Here is a 21,235-nt window from a genome sequence, read left to right as displayed (position 1 = left end):
GGAAGAAAAATGGGTTGTAGAAAAGCACGCGTTATTCTTGGGAGGATGAAAGGTTTCAATCCCAGATGTTAATCATCTGCTTTGCTGACCACTGAGAAAAAGGGAAAAGCCAAACAAATCTTTTTCCTTTGCAAACCACTTCTTTGTTTTTGTTGTTTTCCCCCCTTTATTTGAACAATTCAGTTACCTTTTCCTCTTGTTTTGGTTCTTCCTCTCCTTCTCCCCCCCCCCATTTCCTGTCATCCTTTCATGCGGGCAGACAAAGTTCAGAGGAGCAACAGGCGACTTACCTGGGATTCCTGGGCCAAGAACTGCAGCAGGCTGCTCGCCTATGACCATTATAACACCTACCGCCCTGACCATTGCAGGATGGCAGCCTGGAAATTCCAGAAACCACCTCCTCCGAAAAACCCTCGTAATGTTCCAGGCTTTCTCCTCCTGCCTTCTAATTTAGAGTTCTTTCTTCTCCCCTCCTTCCCTCTCCTCCCTTCCCCTCCTCCCTTCTCCTCCCCTCTCCTCCCATCCTCTCCCCTCCCCTCTCCTCCCCTCCTCTTTTCCTCCTCTCACCCTCCTCTCTCCTCCACTCCCCTCTCCCCTTTTCCCCCTCCTCCCTTCTCCTCCCCTCTCTCCTCTCCTCCCATCTCTCCTCTCTTTCTTTCTCTCCTCTCCTTTCCTCCTCTCTCATTCCATTTTTGTCTTCATGGATGTCATGCTTTCTCATAACAATGAAAGGTTATTTCTGACATCTCTTAAATCCTTTTCTTTTCCAAGTTGACAGCCTTGGTTGCTAAGAAAAGGTATGGAAATTCAGAATGCTTTGCTTTCATGTGATGAGGTTATTTATTATAGTTCAGGCTAGTATATAGCGCTAATGTGCATAGATTATCTATGTCCCAAATCGCCTGTAAAGATAAGTTGATGTCTTAAATGTATTGGTTATGAAGAAGTTGTGTTTCAATGTGTCTTGTCTAATGCAAAAGATGTTAGTACCTCCCTGTTTTTCATGGTGTGTCCAGGGCTCCAAAAAGATCATAGGGACTTGTTCGGCCTTACATTTAAACCATCAGAGGCCTGATCTGTGTCTTTGTTGTGAGACGCCTACATCCCATCCCTGTGCCTGGTGTATATTTCTCTGACTTATAAATGGCTAGCAGGTGTGGATAACACCTCACCCTGTCCAAGAATTCTCTGTGCCAAGTTTCTACTTTCTTACAGCAGCTATGGTGTCTTCATCCATATCTCCTACCTCCATGAGTGGGTATAGCCTGAATTCCCTGAACACAGGGACGTTACCTCGAGGCGTCTATACTACCAGCCCGCGTGGGACTATGATGAGGAGGAGACTGAAAAAGAAAGACTTCAAAAGCTCACGTAAGTGGAAAGAGGGGACCCTTTTGCATTTGGCCTGGAAGTCTGTGCCTGAGTTGGGGGTAGGGGAGGGTCCGGGGGAAGGAGTGGATGAAAATTAGTGGGTGTTAATATTTTAGATGTTGAAAATGGTAAGGGTAGCCTTTTCTGTGTTTGGGACTAAATTATTATAGAGAGATGCAAGTTTGTGTTATAGGCAGCTAAAATTATATGATCCACATAATGAGGTTGATACCTTTGATTTTACATCTAAATCATACTGGTTCATTTGAGCTTGCTTTGCCTCTAATTCATTTAAAGGAAAGCTTTTCTTTGGTGTGGCACGGTCTTATTTAGAAATGAAGAAGGTCGATTTGATTTCTCGGTTCTACTATAGCATTCTGTGTGCCCTTGGACTTGAAATCTTCATTTTTTTTTTTTGGTTTTCTACTCTGAAATGTGATAGCACTTTTTCACTACCCAACCTAACTGCACTAAGGATAAGTGAACATTAGTTCACAAAGATCATCCTTTGTAATACCACTCAAGATCATCTGTAGATGGGAATCACTGGAACAGTTAAGCACCCAAGAAGTTGAACATATGTCAGGGCTTGGAGAAGCCTGTTTGTGATTTGGATAAATTGGTGATGAGGGATAGCAAGGAGTGTGTGCATTTCTTGTGAATGGCCCTTTCTGTCCACCATTGACTTATCCAGCCTCATGTCATATTGCCTCCCGTCTACTCTCTAGCCAAACTGGACTACTCTCTACTTCTCTCTCTTTTTTTTTAATTTTGGAGGCAATGGGGGGTTAAGTGACTTGCCCTGGGTCTGAAGTTGGATTTGCACTCAGGTCCTCCTGACTGCAGGGCCAGTGCCCTATCCACTGAGCCATCTAGCTGCATCCAACTCTACTTCCCAAATGTGCACTGTGCTTTTCTCAGTTTCCTACCTTTGCTCAGATTGCTCCCTGTGCTTAGAATGCCTTTCCATACCATCACTGCCTAATGAATTCCTACCTGTTCTTTAAAGTCAAATGATATGTCCTTAATGGACTTCTTTATGCTGTGTGGAAGGGAGAGGTGATCCAAGTGAATACCTCATTCAGAGCTGCACACTGAGAAACTAGATGATTAAACATGGCACCCTCCGCTTTACACTTTTAAGAAGCTTGCCCTAATTAATTGAACTATGTTCATGTCGTCCCCACCCCATTGTCACTTCTGTCTTTATATACTTGATTTATACTGTGTTGCCAAATCTATTATATTAATTTGGACTTCAGTGTTGGTACTAGGGCCAGGGAGCAGGTTATCATCTCCTTTGCCCTGATACCCTAATATCTGGGATGCCAGATTTGTAAGGACAGTCCAATTTCAAATCTTACATCCAACGCTAGTGTGTGACCATAAGAAAGGCACTTAACTTTTCTAAAACCAGTCTTCTCCTTTATAAAAAGAGAATGATATCTGGATGATAATATTCTGTTTTATAGGATTGTGAGACCTAAATCAATCCATCAGCAAACATTTGTTAAATACTTACTATGTGCCAGGCACTGTGATTAGTATTAGGGATGCAAAAAAAAAAAGGCAAACACACATGCATTCTTTACTCGCAAGCAACTCCCATTCTAATGGAGAGACACCATACAGATAACTATATATATATAAGAGGTATATATGATGTAAATGGAAGGTAATATCAGAGGAAAGGCAGTGGGGGTGGGGGTTAAAGTGTTACTGGGAAAAACTTTTTTTTTTTTGCTTAGGCAGTTGGGGTTAAGTGACTTGCCCAAGGTCACGCAGCTAGTACGTGTCAAGCGTTTTTGTCTGAGGTCGGATTTGAACTCAGTTCCTCCTGACTTCAGGGCCGGTGCTCTATCCACTGTGCCACCTAGCTACCCCTGGGAAAAACTTCTTGCAGAAGATTAGATTCAACCTGAATGTGGAAGAAAGTGATATTGATGAACATCCATTTCGTTTTCGTGAACATGGTCTGAAAAATTTGCTAGAAGTGCATACCCCTTGACAAACCAGAGCATAACTTGGCCCCTTTCTTTCCTAAGGGTCATCTTCTGCTCATAGAAGCATTGTAGTTATTTCAGGGAGTACTTCCCACAAGTCAGCCAGTACTTATTCGAGGAACCCAAGAGCTACCCAACTCTTGAACTCCCAAAGTTGCCATCAAGGCTGCTAACATCCATCTTAGGTTTCCCTGCACTCAGGGAAAGAAATGGAAAGTGGAAGAGACAGCCAGAGGTCCGAGGTCCAGGCTTAGGCTCAACTAGATGGGTACACTTGCTTTCTGCTATGTGCTTACATCCTCTTTAGGCACTAGGGAGCCCTCCCCGCTCCCAACAAGAAATTCAAGAGAGAGATGAGTAGAGTTTCAGGGCCCACATTCAAGAGAGAGGAAGAAGGGAGCAAGAATCTCAGAGGTTATCTCTCCATTTAAAACTTATTGAAAGGGGCAGCCAGGTGGCGCAGTGGATAGAGCACTAGTCCTAAAATCAGGAGGACCTGAGTTCAAATGCAGCCTCACACACATAGCACTCAGTAGCTGGTGTGACTCTGGGCAAGTCACTTAACCCAAATTGCCTAGCAAAAAACCCCAAAAAAACCAAAAAACAGAACAAAACAAAAACAACAACAGCAAAAAAACCCCAAAACACCACTTACTGAGTAGGTGGCTCTTCCTGGTAAAGCAGCCACTTGTCTTTGATGCAGACTCTTTGCCCTGCTGCCATCAAGGGGATCAAGGTATTGCTGTATCACCCCAACACTCAGCTCCATACACATGTTGCATTGAGTGTATTTGACTTCCATTGCATATGCAAAACTCTTTGCAAACCTGAAAGTGCTATATGTGTCAGATATTGTTATAATTAACATCATTTCCCAATTTCCCTACTTTGTAAGGGCCTTTCCCCCTTGGATTTCATGTAGCACTTTGTTTTTCAAACTCTTAACACATTCACCGTCTATATTATATTCATGTTTGTTTCTTATGTCCGTAAAGAACTCTGAGCTCTGGGTAGGCAGGGATTTTTTTTTTAATCTAAACATTTTATGCTTTCCCAGAGCCTCTATGCACGGTATGTGTTTATTAAGTGTTTATTGAGTGAAAATGCAATGAAATTACCTAAAAAAAAAAAACCTGAAAGAAGATGGGGTCATTTTGTTTGAATCTAGATTGGGTAAGAAGGTTGTTGCCGCTGTAAACTGATGATAACCAACTAGGAATTCCCCTCAGTTGTAAATGGCATGACATCATTTAATGACAGCAAATTTAGTATGGCAGCAAAGTAGGGATAAACCAGTAGAAGGGAGACTGAGCTCTGTAAAGTTGGAAGCAAGTACCTTTTAGAATCTGGAACTTTTCCTAAATACTTCTGAGTCAACTATTTAGCATTCAAGCAAATTGCACATATAAAAATTTCTCTCACTCTGCATTTTTGCCTGGCCTGTCAAATATAACAATATTATGATAAACATACAGGTTTTATCATTTTTACCATGGGAAAATGTTAGATGCAGTATCTTTACCTTTTATTTTTTACTTTAGATTTACTGTCACCAAAACTATAGAATAAAATAATACACAAAAACTTCAATATATCATATGGCACATTTGAACAAAGTAGAAATGAATTAACAGACAAAAAAAAGTGTTTACTCTCTGTTCCCTTCTAACTTTTTTTAAAACCCGATTCAATTCAACACACATTTGCTGAGGCAATACTATATATAAGGCACCAGATGTACAAAGACAAAAAGAAAATAAGGACTAGACTTGAATTTGGGAAGACTTGGGTTCAAATCCTGCCTTGGAGACTTGCTACCTGTGTCGTCCTGGGCAAGTCACTTAACCTCTAGCCTCAGTTTCCTCATCTATAAAAATAATGCATTTGGTGATCTATAAAATGGATTTGATGACCTTTAAGGTTCATGCTAGCTCTGAATCTATGATCCTTTAATCCTACAAAGGGCTGTTATCTTTACCTTTGTTTTTATCCTACTTGTGATATCTCCAGAATCAGCAGAACATATTTTGCCATTTAGTTACATGTATAAAATGGTTTCACCAATGTGCATTACCATGTTTATTTTTGTGGACATTGTCAATATGGAATATGTACCATGGTACATATGTACCATGTACCATGCTAATCACTAGGAAACATGGACTCATGCCCCCGACAAGGAAAAACATTAAGAAAAATGACTAAGTTTCCATTTACATTTCTATTTTAAAGGCTGTTATTTATGTTTAGCAAGAAATTCTTCCCAGTTAAGTTCCTCAATGGTTAGTGGACGTAAGATAAGGAAAATGTGCATTGGTTTTCAAGCATATTTAATTTCATGGAAAGAATTCAAACTCTGTCACTTTCCTCTAATCAACTCAAAATCATTCTTAAATTAGCAAATTTTTCTTCTTCAGATAGGAAGCAAAACAACAATCCATTAATTTGCTCATTCCCTATTCTCCCTTATGGCCACTAGCCAGAATTTGTTATTTTAAAAGAATATACTTAAAGGATTTGTTTTAATGTATCTCAAAAGTGCATATATCTGCATCTGTTTTAATCATATAATAAATTTATAAGACAATGTGGCATAGCAGATAAAGACTTGTATTCAGGTCTTCCTGATTTTGAGACCAAGACTGTCACATACTGACTTGACCTTGGGCAGGTAATTTAAACCCTCAGTACCCTATACAACTCTAATTAATAAAAGTTTGTTGAAAGAGTTGACTCATTACCCAAAAACTGAAAGGAGATGGGATTGTTTCTTTTACTTAGCAGATGGGGTAGGGAGATTGTTGCAGCTATGATTGATCATAACCAGCTTGAAATTCCACCCAGTTGTAAATGGGTATGACTTGGGTAGATATCCATCTACACTGGCAGAGGAAGTTCCTCACCAGAAGCTCCCTATATCAATAAAGTAATAATAATATATTATTATACATGTAATATGTATATAATAATAAAGGTCTAGTTAACAAAATTAACTAAATATGTAATGATGATAAAACACTGCTACTGTTTATATGCACTTAAACAGAAACATCTGAAAGATTAATAATATCCCAAATTCTGGCAATAAAAGAATGTTATAGGATGCTATGAACCTTTTACTGCCACAGGTTTGAAATGATATCACTGACAAGTTTTCTCAGGAACAACTAACTAATAATAAAAAGTTTATTGTGACTCTTGCCAGCTTTATTTCCTCCTCTTTATTTTAGTTTTGACATTCCCCCCCCCCATTCTTTATGGATGGAGGATAACAGCAGTAACAACAAATAAAATAAAAGTCTATCTGTATACTGGTGAAAAATTGATAGTATCGCCTGTAAAATGCAAATTTCTCTCATGTGGCTGAAATACAAAACAGTAGCCCAGCCCGAAAAGAATAAAACACTCTCATCCAATATTTTAAAATTCTTTATTTTTCTCAGCAAAGAGACCAAAAAAAAAAAAACCCCAACCACAGCATGTTTCATGTCACAGAGCTGGAAAGTCACATGAGATAATAGAATTTAGAATTGCAAGAGGAATTAGACATCTCTGGTCCAACTCCATTATTTTAAAGATGCAGAACCTGAACACTAAAAAAATTAAGTGATTTATGCAAGACCATGCAGATAGTTTAATAGTTGATCCAAGACTGAAACCCAGGTCCTCTGACTCCAAATGCAACATTCTTTCCATTGGAACATGTTGTCTCTCCCACTACATCACACGGCTTAGCACACAGACAGAATGATGCTTCAACTTCATCTCTGCCGTTTAGCAAACCTAGCTTCCTTCAAAGCTCAGTTGAAGTGCTCCACATCCTGCATGAGGCCTTCAATCCCTCCAGCTACTAGTTAATGCCTACCCCCCAAAAAATGCCTTGCATTTATTTTGTATGTATTATACATATGCCATATGTGTACATATTGTTTCCTTTGATAAAACGTAAGCTTCTTAAGGGCAAGCACTGTCTCTTTTCTTTTTCTTTTTTTTTTTTTGAGTTTATAACCCCATCACGTGGAACATATTAGGTGCTTAATAAATGCTTCTCAGTTTATTAGAATAATCATTCTCCTGCATGATGTACCACAAAGGCATTTGTAGTGCTATATATGTACTGTAACAGCAGAAATAATTAAGCCATGGAGAAGGGTTTTAGAAGATTGTACTTGGTCACTTTCAAAAACTTCCTGCCCATGTTCCCTAACCTGTATAGAATGTCCCCAGCTTCTCTAAGCAGTTTATCATCTTTGTGTAATAGAGGTTTAAGAACTGATCCCCCACCCCACAATCCTCTCCCACCCCACTCCAGAGAATCTGTAATTTTCAGGACTGAGAAGGCATGCTTATTCAAGGTAAAGGCAGCCTTGAGAAATGGTGGATCTAGTCAGCACTTCCTGGCTTCTGCTCCGAGCTGCTGGAACAAAGCCAGTCTTATAGGGATGTGGCAACCAGTAGTGGGAACTTGGAGTAGCCCATTTATTGCCATTCTCTGGAGAGCAAACCCAACTCCACTGAAAAGGAATCAGGAAATAGAAACTGGAACCAGTCCATGAGGCTGCCGCTGCCAATCCATATGGGAGGATATGAGGATGAGCAAAGTTGGGATCCTGACCTCATTCCCTTCAGTTAAAAAAAGGAGTGAATGATGGAAGTGGGTACTGAACTGTTCTTTTCCAGTGATATATTTTTTACAGTGACTTTGCAAGTACCTTTTTTATTTTGCAATGGGTAGATAGAACAATGATAACTAACAACAGAGCAAAGGCAGAGCTGTCCCATTCTTATTTTGTTTCTCTTTCCTCTGAAAAAAGGAATGACCTTTTTCCCAGAACTATGTGGAAGAAAAATGACTAGCAGGCAGTTGATGCCCAAGATATGTAAGGCAATAGAGAGTAAGAGAATAGCTAGCTGTCCTTGATGAATTAAAATCACCTGGACCAGATGAAAGACATCCTCCAGTTTGCAAAGAACTGGCTGATGTGATTGTGGAGTTGCTGTCAGTGATATGAGAAAGATAATGGAAAAATGGGAGAGGTACTATGAGACTGGAGAAAGGCAAACATCTCACAGTTTTCAAAAAGGGAAGAGAGCCAGAATCTGCAGACTGTAGGCCAGTGAGCTTGATTACAGTTCCTGGGGAAATTCTAGGATGAGTCAGTAAAGGCATGGTTGTTGAACAGGGAGAAAGGGCAGTAGAGCCAGCATGGAGGCTTCAGCAAGGGCAGACTGGGCCAGACTAATGTCCCTTCCTTTTCAGACAGCATTACTAAACTGAGAAATGAGGGGAATGTTGTGGCTGTAATTTACCTAGATTTTAGCAAAGCTTTTGATAAAATAGCTCATACCATTTTTATGGAAGAGAGAGAGAGGTTTGGGTTAGAAGATGAAACTATCAGTTGAATACAGAACTGGCTGGATTCAAAGAAGGGGAGCTAAGAGGTATAGAGCACTGGAGTTGCATTCAGGAAGACCTGAGTTCAATTCTAGCTGTGTGACCCTTGGCAAAATTCACTTAACCTCTGTTGCCTCAGTTTCCTCAACTGTAAAATGGGGATAATAATAGTACCTGCCTCCCAAGGTGGTTGTGAGGATTAAATGAAGTGATAATTCGTAAAGCACTTGGCATAGCGCTCAGCACATGGGTTCTATATAGTTATTGATGATGATGATGATGATGATGATGATTGATTATTATTAATGGCTTAATATCAAGATAGCAAGAGGTCTCCAAAGTAACACCCCAGGCAGAGGTATGAAACATGTTCCCTGCATTGCTGCCTGCCAGTACTACCCAATGCCTCTCTAACCATATTAATTGGGAAATATTTAACCAATTGTTATTGGGAAATTTTTAACAAAATAAATAAAAATACAATTGGGAATTATTTTGGGAAATAGTTAACAAAGTAAATAAAAATCCAGTAAAACATAGATAATATTAATGTGTGGTTTTCTAAGTCAATATGTGACCCACAGGGTTCCTTATGTGTGGTTTCTCTTTGGGTCTGACAGCAAGTGACTCCAGGGTTCTGTACTTGGCCCTACGCTGCTCAACATTGTTATCAGTGACTTGGATAAAAGTCTATCTGGTTTGCTCCTCAAATTTGTTGTTGTTCGTCTTTTGTTTTCTTTTTTTCTTTTCTTTTCTTTTTTTAACTAGGCAGTGGGGTTAAGTGACTTGCCCAGGCTCACACAGCTAGTAAGTGTTATGTGTCTGAGGCCAGGTTTGAACTCAGGTCCTCTTGACTCCAGGGCCGGTGCTCTATCCACTGCACCACCTAGCTGCCTCTTGTCCTTTGTTTTCAAAGAGGGCCAATGATATCACAGGTGATGTCTTGATTTGTGCATAAATTGGAGTTAAGCGAGGCAGAGTTGTGCAAAAGCCTCAGCCTCAATCTCTCTTCAATGTAGTCCAGGAGCAAGACAAAAGTCATGGCCTGGGATGTAGTGGGTGTGGTGCTCTATAGCCTCTGCTTCAGCTGTGTTTGTGGCCTTTGGAACACATTGTTCTCATCTGCCTGTTCTGCCAGGGGAAGTCTTCACATACTTCGGGTAGACACCCCCTTAACTCACCAGTGGGTTTCAGGCCTGTCTGTTACCTCCAACCTGGTTTAGCCTGTCTGCAGAGATTGTTTACCAGAGCGTGGCCGCTTCCACCTTTTTGGAGTGACAGAAAGTTTGGGATGGACAGTTAAAATGGTGAATGCCCAATTGAAGATCTAGAAGGATTTTGAGAGGTTAGAGCATTGGATTGAATCTAATATGATGATATTAAAAATAGATTTAGAGATAAAAGATGATAATCAGGAAATAATTCAGAAAACTAGGGATAAATGTTAATAAAAGGGATAAATTTAAAATCTTGTGTTTGGGTGCAAAAAATTCAGCTTCACAAATATGAGGTGGATGAGTCATGAACAGATAGCGGTTCTGAAAAAGAGCTTGGGGCTTTAGTGAACTGCAAACTCAGTTGTCAGCACCAGGATGTGGCAGACGAAAAGCTGAAATAATTCTAAATGTCAGTAATCTCTACAGCATCCAGGAATGTGAAGGGTATAATCCGCCTGTACTCTGTATTCCCCGTCAGAGACTTGTTTTCACTTTGGGGCACCATGATTTAACAGAAACGTTGATAAGGTGGAGACAGGACAGTAAAAGGGCCTTGAGTCTGTAATATATGAGGATTAATTGAAGGAAACTGGTCCTTGAGAAGAGAAGAGTCAGGGACCCACGATCACTGTCTTCGAGTATTCGAAGGGCTGTCCTGTAGAGAGAAGATTAGGCTTGTTCTGTCCGGCCCCAGATGACAAAAACAGGACCAGTGCTAGGAAGGTGCAAAAACACCAATTTAGGCTCGATGTCAGGAAAAACTTCCTAACTGTTAGAGCTGTCCAGAAGTGAAATGAGCTGCCTCAAGAGATAGTGAATTTCCTCTCCTTGGAGATCTTCAAGGAGAGTCTGGATTACTCAGTATTATAGCGAGGATTCCTTTCCTGTAGAGGCTGGACTAAAGGGCTATGAAGGCCCCTTCCACTGCTCAAATTCTGCAGTTGCCTTGGCATGTTCCTGGAGATGCCTCCTCCTGCCTGGCGCCCTGCCTGCCTGTGTTCACAAAGTAGAAAAGGAAGCTATTAGCAGCCACCAACATCCTTATCTCTCTTCCTAAGGCCAGAGAGTTACACGTGATCAGTGACCTCTTCCCATAGGTTAATGTTGATGCATCCCATCCAAATCTAACAAGGTTATTGATCCCTAAATTATAAAATCCTAAGACATAAAAATTGAATCAGGCTGTGAAGTGATTTTTTTTAATGTTTTGAATTATCTTCTAGGCTTTTTAAAAGCTCATACTTTTCTGTGTAATGACCTTCAGGATTGTCCAAAATTAATTTTTAATTAAATATTGAAAATCAATTATTTATTAATTTAATTAATTAAATGTAATTTAAAACTTAAATTATTTAATTAATTTTAAATTTAAATGATTCAATTTAAACTTAATTTTAATTTAAAAGTTTAGAAAGGATTTTGATTTTGGAAAACAAAGAGCTGTTTTTCCCTCCTCCTTTCTTTTCTCAGCTCCCTCATAAATTCCAAGCTTTCAGATTCCAGGATTGTAACTTTAGAGCAGGAAGTGATCTTACAGAGGTGATCAAGTCCAACGCCCACATTTCCCAAATAAGGAAACTTAGACTGAAAGAGGGCAGCTAGATGGCACAGTGGATAGAGCACCAGGCCTAGAATCAGGAAGACCTGAGTTCAAATTCACCCTCAGACACTTCCTAGCTGTGTGACCCTGGGCAAGTCACAACTGTTCACTTCAGTTTCTGCATCTGTAAAATGAGCTGAAGAAGAAAATGGCAAACCACTCCAATATCTTTGCCAAGAAAACTTCAAAAGAGTGGGACACAACTAAAATGACCCAACAACGACAAAAACTGAAAGAAGTTTTAGTCACATGCCCAAGGTTACACAGCTATTAAATGTCTGAGGCAAGATTCAAACTCAGGTCCTCCCGATTCCAAGCCTACCATTCTATTCGCTGAAAAATCCACTGAAAAATCACATGTTGTAAAATTATTCAAGGACCTTTCAGCTCTAGGTTGCCACAATCATCTCCGATGATTTTGCTGCCTTGCTAAATTCAATTTAACGAATGTTTGGTTGGGATATACCATAAGTAGCATACTATTATAGAGGGGTTGGAGGTGAGAAAAGGTACAGAATTGAGAAAAGACCTGGCCTCTCTCCTCATTGTGCTTAAAATCTAGGTTTATGACAACATAGAGAGGACACTATAGTATGAAATAAAACTTAAGTGCCTTACAGAAGGCAACAATTCAATTCAACAAACATTTACTTACCTGCGATGCAAGGCTCTATACTGGCTACTAAGAATACAAAGATAAAAACAGAAGAAAAAAAAGATAAAGATAAAAACAGAACAGCTTTAAGAAATTTGTATGTTCTTCTGGGACGGAGGAGGAGGATAGGGAATACAACGTGGAAACTAATAATTAAATACAAGTGATTTGAGAAGTCGGACAACTGCAATGACCAGGGAAGATGTCTCCAAAGATGTGGTGCCTGAGCAGTATCTTGACAAAAGATAAGAAATCAGAGTTGTGAAGGAAGCATGTTCCAGGCCTTAGGGGGATATAATAATCAAGCGTGTGGAGATGGGAGATGAAGGATTAAGTTCAAGGAACTCAATTATTATGCACACACATAATAATGATAGGAGATATTTATGTAGCGTTTTATTGTCTACAAAGTATCATGTTAACGCATTTGATCCCAACAACAAGCCAGACAGCTGGGCAATATAATTGTTCTCATCTCCATTTTCCAGATCAGGAAACTGAGGGTGAGACATATTAAGTGATCTGCCCATGGCCATGTAGCTAATATCAGAGACGAGTTTCACATCCATGTCTCTCCAGACTCCACATCTAGCCCTGCAGTACGTTGTAGTAAATATAACATACTGGATTTGAAGTCAGAAAAGACTGGTTTTGAATCCCACTTCTGACACCTTCTAGGTTTTTTGGTCAGTCAGTCAAATATTTATTATGCACCTGCTATATTCTAGGCACTGTGTCAGTTCTGAGTATACAAAGAAAGGTAAAAGACAAGTCTTTTCTGTCAAGGAGCTCTCAATCTAATAGGAGAATTTTTAGCAGGTTGCTTAACATCTCTTTACGTCAGTTTCAATATCTGTAAAATGGGAATTAATAAAATCTTGGAATCTTACCTCATCTAGTTGTTGTGAGGTTCAAATGAGATAATACCTAAATTATAATATAATTTGCAAACTTTAAAATGCTACATAGGCATGTTGTTATTATTGTTGTTTTTTTTTTCTTTTATACTATACTGGGTATTTATTTATGGTTAGATCCAGTAGAAATGAGTGAGGAATATATAGAAATGTATTTGGGATACAAACAATTGAGCCTAGAGTTTCCAGAGTATATTCCATTCTAATTAGTGAATAAACGTGTTTCTAACTGAGGCCAGAACTTAATTCCTTTCAATCCAGTGGTCACTGAAGGAGGAGTTTAATTGATCATTCAGATTCTTCAACTATAGGTTTGTAATTTACGTGTCATCTTTTTTCCCTTCCACGAGTTAACTACCTGGTCATCATTGATGAAATTCAGTAAACATACTCCTATTGTTTTCTACTTTGCACAAGTCCCCCCCTTCTTTTGCTTCATTATATGGAAATCCTCAATTCATCTTTTCATTCCTGGTCTCTTCCTAATTCTTTCTGTATTTGATAGTGACTAGCAACAGACAGTGGGTTTCAGGAATTAAATATGCATGAATTTCACCAGTTTGCACCAGTTTTCAGAAAACTCCTCTTGCAAATTTCAATAAATCCCAAGACATTCTCGGAGATGATTGTAGCATCCTAGAACTGAAAGGTCCTTGAACAATTTTACAACATGTGATTTTTCAGTGCCGTGAACTTAATTTATTAACACTTTCTGAAGAAAATTGGAAAAGTTTCCATACCCACATTCAGGCTGGAGAGAGGTACTGGAGACATGGGCAGCCAGTTAGGAGGTGACCGCCATAGTTCAGGGGAGAATCAGTGAGGGCTGAACCAGGATGGTGACAGAGGAATGGAAAAGAGAGACGAGTGAAGATGGATATTGTGGGAGTAGAATTGCCTGAATTTGGCAGCTCACCGAATAGGAGCAGATCCAGAGAAAGGGAGGAACCAAGTATGCCCCCCTCCTGCTTTTGATTCTAGATAAATGCTGATATCTTTGAATGAAATAATAATAAAAATTATAACAACAATAGCATTCATATTGTGCTTAAAGGTTTTGTGAAGTACTTAATATTTATTTTCTCATTTGGTTCTCCCAATGACTCTGTGAAGTAGGGGCTATTATTATCATCCCTATTTTATAGATTAGAAAACTGAGTCTCACAAAGGTTAAGTGACTTGTCATGGGTCACACAGCGAGAAGGAGTCTGAGGCAGGATTAGATAGCAAGAAGGGTAACTAGTTTTGTAGAAAGAGAATTCAGTTTTAGATCTGTAAAGTTTGAAATGTCAGTAAAACTTAAGTGGGGGAAGAAGCTGGGGCTGGCGATGCAGATTTAGGGTGTGAGGAAAGTGGACCAGAAAGTGACTAGAAGAATGTGGTAGGGAATCAATAACAGGCAAATAAAAGGATTGGGAAAAAAAAGGAACGAGGGTCCAGCTGAAGTTAGATATAATTAATTTTTAAGGGGCCCATTTAGCAGAATTTCCTTTCCTCCCCACCCAATACCCTAAGTTTTAATAGCTCAGAAGCAAAGAAAGCAGGATTGAATCAGGACTGGGCATTGACAAAGAGGATACAGGCATCCCTTAAAGATATTGCAGGTCTGCAGACTATTGCAATAAAGTATCACAATAAAATGAGTCACACAAATGTTTCAGCTTCCCAGTGCATATAAAAGTTGTGTTTAGACTGTACTGTACTTTATTAAGTGTGCAATAGTATTATGTCTAAAAAAAAAGTACATACCTTAATTAAAAAATGCTTTATTGCTAAAAAATGCTAACCATCATCTGAGCTTTCAGCGAGTTGTAATCTTTTTGCCTGTGGAGGGTCTTGCCTGGATATTGATGGTCAGTGATCACGGTGGTTGTTGCTGAAGGTTGGGGTGGCTGGGGCAGTTTCTTAAAATAAGACAATAATTACCGTATCTATTGACTCTGCCTTTCACTTGAACACTTAAAGGTCATTGTAGGGTTATTAATTAGCCTAATTTCAATTTTGTTGCATCTCAGGGAATAGGGAGGTCCAAGGAAGGGGAGAAAGATGGGGAACAGCCAGTTGGTGGAGCAGTTAGAACACACACACATTTACCAGATAAGTTCATTGTCTTATGTGGGTACAGTTCATGGTGCCCCAAAACAATTAGAATAGTAACATTGAAGATCACTGATCATAGATCAACATAACAGATATAATAATAATGAAAAACTTTGAAATATTGCGAGAATTACCAAAATGTGACAGACATGATGTGAGCACATGCTGTTAGAAAAATGGCGCTGACAGACTTGCTTGATGTAGGTGGCCACAAACCTTCAATTTGTAAAAAAAATTAAAAAATAAAGCAATATCTGCAAAGCATAATAAAAAGAATTATGCCTATATAACAAATGATTAAGGGAAAAGATGTCCTAGGGTATTCTTTTTTTTTTCATTTTTAGGCAATTGGGGTTAAGTGACTTGCCCAGGGTCACACAGCTAGTAAGTGTTCAAGTGTTTGGTCTGAGGCCAGATTTGAACTCAGGTCCTCCTGACTTCAGGGCTGGTGTTCTATCCACTGTGCCACCCCTAGGGTATTCTATTCTACTTCATTCAAGTATATAGTTAAAATTGTTAACCATGGGATCATGGCAGTTATATGAAGTAGTGGATAGTGCTGGACATGGAGTTTAAAAAAGATCTGAGTTCCAATCCAGTCTCAGATACTTATATAACTATGGGTAAGTCACATAACTTCTTTCTTCCTCAATTTTCTTGTCTGTAAATGGGGTGATAATAATAGCATCTACTTCACAGGATGGTTGTGAGAATCAAATGAGATTACATGTGAAGCACTTTTCAAACTTTAAATTGCTGCATAAGTGCTAACAACTATTCTTTATACTATTATTGTTATTATTAACATTATTGTTGTTGTTCTTAGATCCAGATTGGATAAAAAGGCCAGTAAAAGCCAGAGGATGGCATTGAGAAGCTAGAGGTCAAAATGGTAGAGACCAGTTTCAGTAGGAAAGAGAGGAGAGATTTGAAATATAAAGTAGATTGTGGTCAGAAATGGACATTTCAGAGTTTGAGATTTTGAAAATGGAACAGGTCTGAAGTCCTGCTGAAGTATAGATGGATAAACTGAGTTGGAGTGAGGGTGAAGGTCAATAGAGATGAGTGCATTCAGCAGCTATAAAGAGGGTCATGGCTATGAAGGTAAAATTCACTGAAAACAATAGAAGGGACACATACCTGACACAGCACCTGTGAGCCAGGTACTGAAGTCATTAAGAAGGGAGAGTATTCTAGATGTCTGTAGGTAACAGGAAGGGAAGAGGACAGTATAAGCAGAGGTCAAACAAAGAAGTTTGATGTTGACTAACAGTGGTCTAAAAATTGTAGTGACGACCCAAGACATGCTAAATAGCTTTACCCATAAATTAAAAGAAATGGAAGAACAGAAGAATAGCTTTACCCATAAGAAGAAATGGAAGAAGAGAAGAAGAAACCACTTTCACCAGAGACAGGACAGCTAACAGGAGGAGCTAGAACAATTGTTTAAGGAAGAGGTAGAGTCTGTTCACCACCGACAGCAGAATTGGAGTTGGGGAAGATAACAGAAAAGCTATCAGGGATGGCGTGAGCCTGGGCAAGGGTAAGGCTGAACTAGCTGAGAGTGAAACCACAAGAGGAGATAGCAAAAGAACGGGTCTTTTACTGAGAGCGACAAATGTTGATTCCAGGAAGGTGAAGAAATAGGTCGGAGAGACATTTGAAATAATGAAAGGAAGAGAATACTTAATGGGTATAATTTCGATATTAGAAGAGTTTAGACAGCTGTAATGGCGTGAGGCTATGGACCAAGGTAAATTTGTATTCCCAGACATTGGGTTTTGGGTCAGTGGGTTGTTATTTTTTTCCCTCCCTACGGGTGAAAATAAAATTATTAGTTTATGGAAACTCAGTAAAGCATGGACATAGAATTTTACAGATAAAAAAAACTTTAGAAATAATCTAATTCAGCTCTCATTTTACAGATGAGATGAAGAGGTTTGGTCAAGGTTTAACAATTAAGTTAGTGGCAAACCTAAGACTAGAATGCCTCCCAGCTGTTACTGTTCTTTTTACTTTGTGGTTGTACCTCTACAAAGAGAAAACCAGGAGGCCCACCAGGAAGAAGATGAAATGATTAAGCAATAGAGATTTGTCTGTCTTGCAATTAATAAAGTATAAAGGAACCTTTCTGAAATTTTTGCTAGTGAACCCAGAATTTAAACTGTTATCAATAAGCATTGAGGGAGGGGAATGTGTCCTGGAACACACCTGTATTTCTTTGATCTGTCTGTATTTAAGGGTTCCTTCCTCTTGTGTGCTTTCCTTTCTAGTGTCTTTGGCCTCCAGTACTGTTGGCTTGGCTGGGCAGGTTGTCCACACTGAAACGACAGAGGTAGTGTTGACCGCCGATCCTGTCGTGGGGTTCGGGATACAGCTCCAAGGCAGTGTATTTGCCACGGAGACTTTGTCTTCGCCGCCGCTGATCTCCTATATTGAAGCTGACAGCCCGGCAGAAAGGTGAGATACTTAGAGATGAGGGCACCTGTCTGCTCTGCTTTCCTGAGGAAGTTTGGTGCTGGTGCCATTGGACGGCTATTAACTTATAGAACACTGCCGCATGCAGGAAATGCAGACCGTAATGAACTCTCTGTTCTGACAATAAAATTTGATGTTCTTGAGCGAGTCTGAGAAGAATAACAAGCATCGGTGCCTTTATCTCAGTTTTTCCCATCAGGGGATTGGAGGCTATATTAATTAAAGGGAGAAATCCATAAGAAAATCTCTGAAGTTTAAACTTTAATAATCTTTATGCCATAGGGAAAAGCACATTCATCACTGCTGTGTATTAGTTCAGATCCAATCACAGCAGATACTACCAAGCTGAATTATTCATTACTTCTTTGGGACACTTCAGTACTCTCGTCTCCTTTCTTACATTTTTTTTTCTGGCCACCGCCTGGATTTGTGCAAGGCTTTAGCGCCTGCTACAAACCTAATATTGTATGATACAGATTACAGTAGGCAAAAAGAACTGAATTACAACCATGGTTCATTAGAGGTCTAATTCAGTTGGTTTGGGGCTCTTAACTTGGTCACTGTGCTCCCCTTTGTCTTCTGTATCAGACCTTTAACATACAGCTGTGAATTTAGGTGCGGAGTACTGCAAATTGGTGACAGGGTGATGGCGATCAATGGAATTCCCACCGAAGACAGCACATTTGAGGAAGCCAGTCAACTTCTCCGAGATTCCTCCATCACCAGCAAGGTCACTTTAGAAATAGAGTTTGATGTTGCAGGTATGATTGATTGCGTAATGTTTTCCAATAGAGAGTCTCTGTCAGGACCACACTCAATGTGAATTCTATTTGTTATTTAGCATGGGGAGAACTACTTAGATGGGGAATATTTTTTATTTGTTTGAGTTTGGGGTGTTGTTCTGAATCAGGCATTTCTTTAGTCGTGTATTAAGAAGTCATCATAAGAGCATCTAGAAATAAATAATGACAAAATGAAGAATGTAGATATATATGTGAAGTAAGAACATTAGGTAACATTTATTTTTCCTGATTCTTCCTTAAAAAGACAGTTATAAATATCTTCCAGTCATGGAGGAGGAAAAGGCCCCATCACTCTCTAATCATTTGCCTCAGAAGCACATGTGATAGCACCATAGGAGGGGTTTGAGGGATTCATAATGCTTCCCTGAGTGGGCTGACATATAAGCCCCATTTCTTCTGCCTCTAGAGTGAAGAATGAGAGTCAGAGGGCACCAATTATTATCCAAATGCCTCACAGATTATCCTGTGCCTTACTATGGCTAACACGTGTTCCACATTCATTGTGTGGGCAGATTTATTCAGATCATGGTGATAATGTAATCAAGGTTGTATCAAAACATCATCCTGTTATCAATCACCAGTAGTCTTCACACAGAGAAATGTTACCAGGGGAAAAGAACAAAGGAAGGGAAGGGAATGAGCATTTATTATGCACCTACTATATGCCATGCCCTGTGCTAAGCACTCTACTAGTATCTCATTTGATCCTCACAACAACCCTGAGAGGTAGGTCCTGTTGTTACCCCCATTTAACAGCTGAGGAAACTGAGGAAGACAAAGCTTAAGTGACTTGCCTGGGGTCACACAGCTAAGCAAGTATCTGAGGCCAGATTTGAACTCATGTCTTCCTTATTTCAGAAGCAGTGCTATTATCTACTGAGCCATCTACCGTAAGTTGAATCTCATAATCCTAGCCAGCAGTTTTTGTCATCACCTTGAAGGCAAGGACTTTGTCATATCTAAACTTCAGACTAGGCAAGACAATTTTTCTGAGTCTTAATTTCCTCTTCTGCAAAATGGGGCTATAGAGGCAGCCTTAGAGTGAGGAAGACCTGACATGCACTGTCTGTGAATCTGGGCAGGTCACTGAGCCTCTTAGTTACCTGAGACAACTCTTTTAGAATAAAAATTGATGAGCAGACGCCGATTTATGTTGATGAAGGGAGTTTCCACACTAGGCATTTTCTATAATTCAGTTATAGGCCTGTTTATATGGACTATCTGTTCCCTACCTGTGGTAGAGCCTTCCAAACTCACATTGGTCTGGTCAGCAACAGCCGGACACACCATACCTTGACTCCAACATCATGATGTCATTTTGGGCCTCTTTGAGAACGAAGGATAATGACCAACCAACCTGCCTACCTTAGAGAATTATTATAAGGAAGCATTTGGCAAACTGTAGAGCACTACAGAGATGTGAGCTATTATAACCAAAGAGCCCGGATCTCACACTTCACAAGTTCTGAAGGATGCAGTTCATTAAAGACGAATGACCTCGTTAGGTCTCTTAATATTTTAGCTCATTCATATACAAGCATTTCAGAATAGCTAGCTGCCTACAGAAACCCTCCTTCTCTTCTGAGTCCCTGTCCTGAAATTTTGATTTCCTCTCCATCCTTTCCCTTCTTTCCTACCTATTCCATGCAACCGCCACCCGATCCTCTACCTAGTCTTAGGTCCCTGTGTCTCACCTGCTCCAGGGCCAGACAGTGATAGGACTGGTAGGAACTAAGAAAAGTACATTCACCAGTCTGAGGCCTGGTTTCCCTGGCAGCATACTAATTCCCTCATGCCCATCCAGAAGCCTACTCTCATTCTCTAAACTACCCTTTCTCACCTACGTGCTCTGGCACAATGCCCAATAAAGCCTAAGGGTGCATTTTTTATGATTCTAAACTTTAATAAGCAATACTAAAACATTCAAATAATAAAACACAATTTTTAAATGATTATATGGAAAACCCATAATCTCCAATTTATTTACATTTTGTTTAAAATGTGTACTTTTACACTCGATGTTGACAGATTAGTCATCAAGCAAGCACTTATTATACATCTACTGTATACCAGGCACTATACCGGGCATTGAGAATACTAGTACAAAGAATAAGATGATCCCTGTATTACATTCCAATGGAGGATATCAGAAGTATATATGTAAATGATATGTAACAGAAATATAGAGTAGTAGTTCTTAACTTTTTTTTTTGTCATGGACTTCTTTGGCAGCCTAGTGATGCCTATAGACCCCTTCTCAGAACAATATTTTAAAATAAATAAAATAAAATGCATAAGATTATGATAGAAGCTAATTATGTTAAAAAAACAGTTACCAAAAATATTTTTTAAGTGAGTTCAAAAATCCCTGATATAAAGTGAATAAATGTAAACATATACAAACTAGTCAAATACAACCATAACATCTTCTTTGTTCCCATGTCAGTGTCTTATATGTTTTCTTCTTTTAAAATGGTGTTCCTGAAAAAAAAAAAAAAGATGTTGTTCCTATAATTCTTAATAACAATAAGAGTAATATTTACAGGGTTATGGTCAGTGTGTTTATTGGAATTTCGATTTGGCTTATTTTACCCTGCATTAGTAGGTGGTGCCATGGATAGAGCACTTGACTCCATGTCAGGAAGACCTGAACTCAGATCCCACGGCCTCAGGCACTTACTAGCTTTGTGACCCTG

The 21,235-nt window shown here is 39.4% G+C and overlaps 1 protein-coding gene across 1 annotated transcript in view; it reads left to right on the top strand.

Annotated features, from left to right (window-relative positions):
* The window catches only part of GRIP1 (glutamate receptor interacting protein 1), a 230,696-nt gene that overhangs the window by 93,638 nt on the left and 115,823 nt on the right, over positions 1-21,235 (top strand). The window contains exons 9-11 of the mRNA XM_078146166.1: positions 1,216-1,371; positions 17,532-17,718; positions 18,352-18,497. Coding sequence (XP_078002292.1) covers positions 1,216-1,371; positions 17,532-17,718; positions 18,352-18,497 — 489 coding nt within the window. The remainder of the gene's footprint in view (positions 1-1,215; positions 1,372-17,531; positions 17,719-18,351; positions 18,498-21,235) is intronic.

The sequence above is a fragment of the Phascolarctos cinereus genome, unplaced genomic scaffold (assembly GCF_003287225.1).
Source record: "Phascolarctos cinereus isolate Bilbo 61053 unplaced genomic scaffold, phaCin_HiC Scaffold_1;HRSCAF=81, whole genome shotgun sequence".
Classification (NCBI taxonomy): Eukaryota; Metazoa; Chordata; class Mammalia; order Diprotodontia; family Phascolarctidae; genus Phascolarctos; species Phascolarctos cinereus.
Note: the sequence above shows the minus strand (reverse complement) of the source record. Positions and strands in the feature narration are given on the sequence as shown.